Source organism: Babylonia areolata, chromosome 16 (assembly GCF_041734735.1).
Source record: "Babylonia areolata isolate BAREFJ2019XMU chromosome 16, ASM4173473v1, whole genome shotgun sequence".
Taxonomy (NCBI): domain Eukaryota; kingdom Metazoa; phylum Mollusca; class Gastropoda; order Neogastropoda; family Buccinidae; genus Babylonia; species Babylonia areolata.
In genome coordinates, this window is record NC_134891.1 from 4,868,730 (window position 1) to 4,878,729 (window position 10,000).

Here is a 10,000-nt window from a genome sequence, read left to right on the forward strand (position 1 = left end):
CCAAAACCATCCTGCAAGGGACTGTAGAGGGAGGGCGCAGACGGGGGCAGCAGAGAAAGAGCTGGTCCGACAACGTCAAGGAATGGACCAAAATGACGATGCCAGATCTCCTCACGACACCTGCCAACAGCGGTCGAGGGAATGAGTGAGTGAGTGAGTGAGAGTGAGTGAATAGCAGATGTGGTGAAACGTGTACGGATTTTTCTTTTTTCTCCGAACGCAGTGACGCCGCCTTTGAGAAGCTGAACCTGAAAGCCAAACCACCACTTCGTCACCATGGGAGGCCCCTGTGGCTCCTGCCGCGTGAGCCTCAAGGAGGTGGTGGTGTGTCTGTGCGCCTGCTGCAACAACGTATGCATCTTTGTGTTCGCCTTCGGCCTCAACACGTTGTTCGGGGACCTCCAGGCGTCCTTCCACACAGATAGGGCCAGCACGGCCTCTGTCCAGGCCGTGTGTTTGGGTCTGACAACTGGTGGAGGTACTAGACTTCGGAGGGTGTGTGTGGGGGGGTGGGGGGTAAAGGCGGGGGGGGGGGTGTTGGGGGGCTGGGGGAGAGGGGGGGTGGGCGTGGGGTGTGTCATGGTGGTGGTTTGGTTTGATTTCCTGTTGTGATTGTTTCAGTGGTTTTTGACTCACTTGTGTAAACTCATTAGCGAGTCTTGAAGGCCTTGCCTCTCTTGTTTGTTTTTCTTGATTGTTTACATTGATTGTGTGTGTGTGTGTGTGTGTGTGTGCGTGTGTGTGTGTGTGTGTGTGTGTGTGTGTGTGTGTGTGAGTGTGTGTGTGTGTGAGTGTGTGTGTGTGTGTGTGTGTCTGCGTGTGCGTGTGTGTATGTGTGAGTGTGCGTGTGTGTGTGTGTGTGTGTGTGTGTGTGTGTGTGTGCGTGAGTGTGTGTGTGTATGTGTGTGTGTGCGTGCGTGTGTTATTTTATTTTAGTTTAGTTTGTTCTTTTTTTTACTTTCTAAGTTTTGACAATTTTTTTTTTTAATTTGACCCAGTTTTATGAAATTTAATGTATTCAATTTAATTGCATTCAGTTCAATCCAATCCAGTTTATTCATTACAATATTAAATCAAATTAAAATGATTTAAAATGAATCTATTCCAGTCCAGTCCAATTCGGTCTCATTTAATCTAGTCTGATTTTCATTTTTTTTGCTTTTCTTTTTTTTTTCATTTCATTTTATTCCATGGTAACTTGTTTTATTGTATCATGTGTATGTGTGTGTGTGTGTGTGTGTGCGTGTGTGTGCGTGCGTGTGTGTGTGTGCGTGCGTGTGTGTATCTGTGTCTGTGTGTGTGTGTACACGCTTGCTTGCTTGCCTGTGTGTGTATATACGTGCGTGCGTGTATGCGTGTGCATGTGTGTATGTATTAGTATGCATGTGCGTCCGTCCGCATGTGCATGCATGCGTGTTGGTCACGCGTGCGCGTACGCGCTGACGTTAACACGGTTCTCCATGTTGTTGTTGTTGTTGTTGTTGTTTTAGGTTTTGTTGGGTTTTCTTTGTTTTGTTTTTTAATATATATTTTTTTTGTGTTTTTAATATACTTTTTTTTTAATATATAAATTTTTTTCTAATATATATATATATATATACATTTTGATATATATATTTTTTTTTTTTTTTTTTTTTTTTTTGCAACTGTTCATACACTGTTCCCGGGTTCCTGCTCTGCCTGACAGGTCTGGTGGCAGGGATGGTGGCGCGGAAGTTGGGACACCGCATGTCCTTGCTGCTCGGAAGCTTGCTGTCTTCCGGAGGGTACCTTGCTGGTGGCTTTGCTGACTCTCTGCCTGTCCTCATCGTCTGTGTGGGTGTTGTGTCAGGTACTGTGTGGTGTGGGGTGGGGTGTGTGGTGTGTGTGGGGTGGGGTGTGTGGTGGGGTGGGGTGGTTTGGTGTGGTGTGTGTGGTGTTGTGTGGTGTGTGTGGGGTGGGGTGTGTGGTGTGGTGTGTGTGGTTTGGTGTGGGTGGTGTGTGGTGGTGTGATGTGGGGTGGGTTGGGGTGGGGTGGTGCCGTGTGGTGTGGTGTGTGTGGGGTGGGGGTGGCGTGGTGTGGTGTGGGGTGGGGTGGGGTGGTGTGGTGTGGCATGGCGTGGCGTGGCGTGGTGTGGGGTGGGGTGGGGTGGTGTGGGGTGGCGTGGTGTGTGTGGTGTGGTGTGTGTGGTGTGGTGTGGCGTGTGTGCTGTGAGGTGGTATGGTATGGTGTGGTGTGGTGTGGTGTGTGTGTGTGTGGTGTGGTGTGTGGTGTGGTGTGGTGTGGTGTGCCGTGTCGTATCGTATCGTGTTTTTGTGACGTGTTATGCCGTATTCTATCCGGTACTGTATTGTATTGTATCGTGTCATGTCGCATTTTCTCCGGTAATGTATTGTGTCGAGTCGTGTCGTGTCGTACTTTTTCCGGTATTGTATTGTGTCGTGTCGTGTTCTGTCGTGTCGTGTCGCATTTTCTCCGGTATTGTGTTGTGTCGTGTCGTGTCGTGTCGTGTCGAGTCGTGTCGTGTCGTACTTTTTCCGGTATTGTATCTTGTCGTGTCGTGTCGCATTTTCTCCGGTATTGTGTCGTGTCGTGTCGTGTCGTGTCGTGTCGTGTCGTGTCGTGTCGTGCCGTGCCGTGCCGTGCCGTGCCGTGCCGTGCCGTGCCGTGTCGTGTCGTGTCGTGTCGTGTCGTGTCGTGCCGTGCCGTGCCGTGTCGTGTCGTGTCGTGTCGTGTCGTGCCTTGTCGTGTCGTGTCGTGTCGTGTCGTGTCGTGTCGCATTTTCTCCGGTATTGTGTCGTGTCGTGTCGTGTCGTGTCGTGTCGTGTCGTGTCGTGTCGTGTCGTGTCGTGCCGTGCCGTGTCGTGTTACTTGTCGTGTGTCCTGTGTGCAAGCAGTGACAGTCCTCGTGACGGGTGTGGTAGTTACAATAAATGGTCAGAGCGCTGTATTCTCGTCCGGTCACACACGTGAAGTATATGCCTCGTCGTCATCCTCATTCTCGTCGTTCTAGTCATCACCCCCTCCTCCTCCCCCTCCTCTTCCTCCTCCTCCTCCTCCTCCTCATCATCATCATCATCCTCATCATCATCATCATCACGCTGTGTGCACGCAGTGGCTACGCCCTGCTCAACTTGTCCAACATGGCCTGTGCTCTCCAGAGGTTCTCCTCCCTCACCTCCTCTTCTTCCTCTTCCTCCTCCTCCTCCTCATCATCCTCATCATCATCATCATCATCATCATCACACTGTGTGCAGGCAGTGGATACACCCTGCTCAACCTGTGCTCTCCAGATTCTCCTCCACCTCCACCTTCAACTCCCCATCTGCCTCCTCCTCCTCCTCATCATCATCATCATCCTCATCATCATCATCATCACGCTGTGTGCAGGCAGTGGGTACGCCCTGCTCAACCTGTCCAACCTGGCCTGTGCTCTCCAGAGGTTATCCTCATCCCCCTCCTCCTCCTCCTCATCATCATCATCATTCTCATCATCATCATCATCATCATCATCATCATCATCACACTGTGTGCAGGCAGTGGATACACCCTGCTCAACCTGTGCTCTCCAGATTCTCCTCCACCTCCACCTTCAACTCCCCATCTGCCTCCTCCTCCTCATCATCATCATCATCATCCTCATCATCATCATCATCACGCTGTGTGCAGGCAGTGGGTACGCCTGCTCAACCTGTCCAACCTGGCCTGTGCTCTCCAGAGGTTATCCTCATCCCCCTCCTCCTCCTCCTCATCATCATCATCATTCTCATCATCATCATCATCATCATCATCATCATCATCACGCTGTGTGCAGGCAGTGGATACACCCTGCTCAACCTGTGCTCTCCAGATTCTCCTCCACCTCCACCTTCAACTCCCCATCTGCCTCCTCCTCCTCCTCCTCCTCCTCCTCCTCCTCATCATCATCATCATCATCATCATCATCATCATCATCATCATCATCATCATCACGCTGTGTGCAGGCAGTGGGTACGCCTGCTCAACCTGTCCAACCTGGCCTGTGCTCTCCAGAGGTTCTCCTCCTCCTCCTCCACCACCTCCACCTCCTCCTCCTCCTCCTCCTCCTCCTCCTCATCATCATCATCATCATCATCATCATCATCATCATCATCATCATTATCACGCTGTGTGCAGGCAGTGGGTACGCCCTGCTCAACCTGTCCAACATGGCATGTGCTCTCCAGAGGTTCTCCTCCTCCTCCTCCACCACCTCCACCTTCTCCTCCTCCTCCTCCTCCTCATCATCATCACGCTGTGTGCAGGCAGTGGGTACGCCCTGCTCAACCTGTCCAACATGGCCTGTGCTCTCCAGAGGTTCTCCTCCTCCTCCTCCTCATCATCATCATCACGCTGTGTGCAGGCAGTGGGTACGCCCTGCTCAACCTGTCCAACATGGCCTGTGCTCTCCAAAGGTTTTCCTCCCTCACCTCCTCTTCTTCCTCCTCCTCCTCCTCATCATCATTCTCATCATCATCATCATAATAATCATCATCATCATCACACTGTGTGCAGGCAGTGGGTACGCCCTGCTCAACCTGTGCTCTCCAGATTCTCCTCCACCTCCACCTTCAACTCCCCATCTGCCTCCTCCTCCACCTCATCATCATCATCATCATCATCATCATCACATCATCACGCTGTGTGCAGGCAGTGGGTACGCCCTGCTCAACCTGGCCTGTGCTCTCCAGAGGTTCTCCTCCCTCACCTCCTCTTCTTCCTCCTCCTCCTCCTCATCATCATTCTCATCATCATCATCATCATCATCATCATCATCATCATCATCATCATCATCACGCTGTGTGTAGGCAGTGGGTACGCCCTGCTCAACCTGTCCAACCTGGCCTGTGCTCTCCAGAGGTTCTCATCCCCCTCCTCCTCCTCCTCCTCGTCATCATCATCATCATCATCATCATATCATCATCATCATCATCACGCTGTGTGCAGGCAGTGGATACACCCTGCTCAACCTGTGCTCTCCAGATTCTCCTCCACCTCCACCTTCAACTCCCCATCTGCCACCTCCTCCACCTCATCATCATCATCATCATCGTCATCCTCATCATCATCATCATCACGCTGTGTGCAGGCAGTGGGTACGCCTGCTCAACCTATCCAACCTGGCCTGTGCTCTCCAGAGGTTCTCCTCCTCCTCCACCACCTCCACCTCCTCCTCCTCCTCCTCCTCCTCCTCCTCCTCATCATCATCATCATCATCATCACATCATCACGCTGTGTGCACGCAGTGGGTACGCCCTGCTCAACCTATCCAACCTGGCCTGTGCTCTCCAGAGGTTCTCCTCCTCCTCCTCCTCCTCCTCCTCCTCCACCACCTCCACCTTCCCCTCCTCCTCCTCCTCCTCCTCCTCCTCCTCATCATCATCATCATCATCATCATCATCATCATCACGCTGTGTGCAGGCAGTGGGTACGCCCTGCTCAACCTGTCCAACATGGCCTGTGCTCTCCAGAGGTTCTCCTCCTCCTCCTCCTCCTCCTCCTCATCATCATCATCATCATCACGCTGTGTGCAGGCAGTGGGTACGCCCTGCTCAACCTGTCCAACCTGGCCTGTGCTCTCCAGAGGTTCTCCTCCTCCTCCTCCTCCTCCACCACCTCCACCTTCTCCTCCTCCTCCTCATCATCATCATCATCACGCTGTGTGCAGGCAGTGGGTACGCCCTGCTCAACCTGTCCAACATGGCCTGTGCTCTCCAGAGGTTCTCCTCCTCCTCCTCCTCCACCACCTCCACCTTCTCCTCCTCCTCCTCCTCCTCCTCATCATCATCATCATCATCATCACGCTGTGTGCAGGCAGTGGGTACGCCCTGCTCAACCTGTCCAACATGGCCTGTGCTCTCCAGAGGTTCTCCTCCAGGGCTGGGGTGGTGTCCTCAGCCATGATGATGGCCTCGGGTCTGGTCATGGTGGTCTCCCCTTTCCTCTTCAGGTAGGGGTGTGTGTGTGTGTGTGTGTGTGTGTGTGTGTGTGTGTGTGTGTGTGTGTGTGTGTGTGAGAGTGTGTCTGTGTCTGTGTGTGTGTGTGTGAGTGTGTGTGTGTGTGTGTGTGTGTGTGTGTGTGTGTGTCTCTGTGTGTGTGAGTGTCTTGTAAAAAAAAAAAAAAAAAAACAAAAAGGTTCATGTAGTCTGTGTTTTGTGTTTGTTGTTGTTGTATTGGGGTTTTTTCGTTGGACACCAAATTCCCAGTCCTGATTCCCTTTATGAAACTTGTTAAAAATTACCGTAACTTAAGAGTTTTTGCTGCGACAGTGTGACATAGGCTGAAAACGTGAGTCAGAGTAATTCTTTGGTCTCAATGTTGCTACAAAATATGCAACTGATTCTTAATAAATGTATGTACATGTTAGCAGGCCATGCATTTAATTGCCTACGTACATGTATGTGCATACAGAAATATTTATAGTTTCAATTTAATCGCCACACACGGTTTCATGTTAGTTTTCCACATCAACAGCAACGTGAGAGATGTATTGTCAATGTTTCTCCGTTGCAAAGGGAAATCATTTCCAGCTTTGTGTTTTGTGAAGGACAATGGCTCTCAAACTGGGAGGCAAAACTACACTTGCTCTTCGTGCTGTAGCTTTGGGTGGGGGAGTGGGGGGGGGGGGGGGGGGTATTTGGCCTTTGGGAATAATCCCCAACGACACGGGAACTGTGGCGTTTATGACGGGATTGTTACACGAATTTCATGCAGAAAAACAACAACAACGTTTCCTCATTTTGTTCTTTTATTCTGCTGTCGTTTTGTCGTGTTCACTGTATTTGGGGTTAGCCTCACTTGGGGTGAAATACACTGGGGGGGGGGATTTCCTTTCTTATGACACCAATCTTTCATACTGCACCATGGACATTCGTGTTTCATTCCGCGAATTTTGAAATTCCCGCAAAGTTTGAATTTCTGAATACAAAACAACAACAAAAGAATATTATTAAAACTCAAAGCACTTTGTCTCTTCTATTTATAGTTCCTTTAGGTAATTAACAAATAGTCAAGAGTAGTAACTCTCTCCTTTCACAAGGTGCACAACTTCAAGTCAGTGCTGCTTACGCTACCGATTCAGCTAATCCTTGTGAATGGAGAGAGTTACCACTCTTTACTATTTGTTAATCATTTAATCTCCTGGCCTCGTTATTTGTTAATTTCCTTCAGGTACTGTTATGTCTGATGTCAATGGCTGAGGATAAAGTAATTATCGATGTGTAATGTTTGCGAGAATGGGCTTTTTTGTTTGTTTGTTTGTTTGTTTTCTTTGTTCTTTTGACATCACTCTTATTGTTTACATGGTATGTGCAAAAGATTGTATGTAACGTTTCAAGAAACAAGAAATAAACTATTTTTTTGCCTTTACTTTTGCCTGATGTGTGGCCGTGTGCAGGCATTTGGCGGAGACGTACAGCTGGAGGGGGTGCCTCATCATGGTCAGCGCCCTCACCTTCCACTCCTCCATCTTTTCCCTTCTGCTCACCTCCCCCCTCCTCCAGCCCCCTCCACCATCCAGCGGTGCCGCCCCCCGCCCTCCAGGTATCACTCAGCCTTTGACCTCCCCAGACCACTCTGCCAGGGCAGAGGCCACGTGTCTTGACGGGGATGATGCGGGTGAACACTCATCACCTGACCTTGACCTCACTTCGCAGTCAGGCCAATCAGGTGACGGCGTCGCCAGAATAAGGATCCAGGACGACCTTGACCTCACTTTGGATTCGGAGCACGTGCCTGATAACGTTGCCATGGACGGGACATCGCCACGTCTGACCACAGAACCACTCCTTGCTGGTACAAGTCTGAAGGTCTCTGCAGCAAACACCGGTGACGTCACTTCACATGTCATCCAGAGGAACACAGGCATTGACACAATCATTGACGACGTCACTTCACATGTCATCCAAGGGAACACAGACATGGACACAACCATTGACGACGTCACTTCACATGTCATCCAGGGGAACACAGCCATGGACACAACCATTGACGACGTCACTTCACATGTCATCCAGGGGAACACAGCCATGGACACAACCATTGACGACGTCACTTCACATGTCATCCAGGGGAACACAGCCACGGACACAACCATTGCTGACGACGTCCTAGTTTGGAGATCACCCCGCGAACTCTCGGCATCACACGCGGACTCCCCGCGGAGGAGACCTGAAAGTGAAAACGCGGACCAGCCCCACCACGGAGAGACGCCAGACAACAAAGACGCCTCCTCCAGAGAGAGCTGTCGAGACCCAATCGATGCCATTCTCTCTGGGCTGGAAGAGAACTCTCTGAAGCACGGAAGACGAAACGACAGTCACCACCCTCAAGAAGAAGAAGTAGAAGAAGAAGAAGAAGAAGAAGGCACGGACGTGGCAACATCACCCATTGTTGAACAGCACCCAGACACACCCACGATCAGAGGCAGGGAAAAGAACTGCCTCCTTCAAGCTCGGTTTTTCACCGACCCTCTCTTCATCGCCATAGTCCTGTGCTCCATGTTGACGGTCGCTCTCAGCACCTCCTTCGTCCTTCTCGTCTTGGACTTCGCCCAGCACCAAGGCTGGCAGCTGAGGGACGGTCTGTTGTTGAACCTGGTCTTCATGGTCTTCAACCTAGTCAGCCGTGTGGGAGCCATGGTGCTCAGTCTGCACCGCAAGGTTCGCAGCGTGGCTCTGCTGGCCACCGGAGGGCTGCTTGGAGGGGCGGCCGGCTGTCTCATTGACCAGGTAATATTCATATATTATAATTACTTGCTTGCTTACTTACTTTTTCTTTTCTTTTTCTTCTGCCAAGTCATCTGCATTGTTTCAGTGGGGATATATATATATATATATATATTCTTCTTTTTTTTTCTTTTTTTTTTCTTTTTTTTTTTGCTCTCCTATCATCTGCACCTCTTCTTCTTCTTCTTCTTCTTCTTCTTCTTCGTTCGTAGGCTGCAACTCCCACATTCACTCGTATGCATACGAGTGGGCTTTTACGTGTATGACCGTTTTTACCCCGCCATGTAGACAGCCATACTCCGTTTTCGGGGGTGTGCATGCTGGGTATGTTCTTGTTTCCATAACCCACCGAACGCTGACATGGATTACAGGATCTTTAACGTGCGTATTTGATCTTCTGCTTGCATATACACACGAAGGGGGTTCAGGCACTAGCAGGTCTGCACATATGTTGACCTGGGAGATCGTAAAAATCTCCACCCTTCACCCACCAGGCGCCGTCACCGTGATTCGAACCCAGGACCCTCAGATTGACAGTCCAACGCTTTAACCACTTGGCTATTGCGCCCGTCAATCTGCACCGTTTCAGTGGCATAACTCCCGCGCCTCTCATTTCCAGTCCCCCATACATAGCTAAACCAGGGTGTGTCTGATCGCAGTCCTAGCGCCGGCAGTCCACAAGGAACCCTCGATGTTAGGTCGTCAAGAAGAGACCTTGCACTTCTGCTGAGTCACTTGGGTGGTGTTCAATAGTGCCTGTTCTGATTTAATGTACTTTGGACACTGTCTACTGTGCCTCGCTACTGACGATAATAATGACTCAGTCGTGGAGCCAGACTGAGTGAGTGTCTCCCAAAGAGTGGAGACCTCCAACACGTCCCTCCAACAACAGTCCCCCATGAATCTGCCAACACTGAAGACCTTGACAGGACTCACTCCAAGCGCGGAAGTGGAGCGGTATCGAAACTGTGGAGTGATGGCCTAGAGGTAACGCGTCCGCCTAGGAAGCGAGAGAATCTGAGCGCGCTGGTTCGAATCACGGTTCAGCCGCCGATATTTTCTCCTCCTCCACTAGATCGAAAGTGCGACGTTAACCCCCCCCCCCCCCCCCCCCCCCCCCCGCACACACACACACACACACACACCTTTATTGTTTTGGTTTCCTTTTTAATGTATACAAGTTGTATTTGTTTTATTGTCAAAGTGGTTTAGTTTTCTATGGTTACTTTCTCTCTTTCTATCTCTCCCTTTCCTCCCCCCTCTCTCTCTCTACCTC

The 10,000-nt window shown here is 50.6% G+C and overlaps 1 protein-coding gene across 1 annotated transcript in view; it reads left to right on the forward strand.

Moving 5' to 3' along the window:
* Positions 1–227: 227 nt before the first annotated feature.
* The window catches only part of LOC143290808 (uncharacterized), a 13,502-nt gene continuing 3,729 nt past the window's right edge, over positions 228–10,000 (forward strand). Inside the window, exons 1-4 of the mRNA XM_076600330.1 lie at positions 228–478; positions 1,688–1,831; positions 5,813–5,948; positions 7,395–8,727. Of these exons, the coding sequence (XP_076456445.1) occupies positions 277–478; positions 1,688–1,831; positions 5,813–5,948; positions 7,395–8,727 (1,815 nt within the window). The 5' untranslated portion in view covers positions 228–276. The remainder of the gene's footprint in view (positions 479–1,687; positions 1,832–5,812; positions 5,949–7,394; positions 8,728–10,000) is intronic.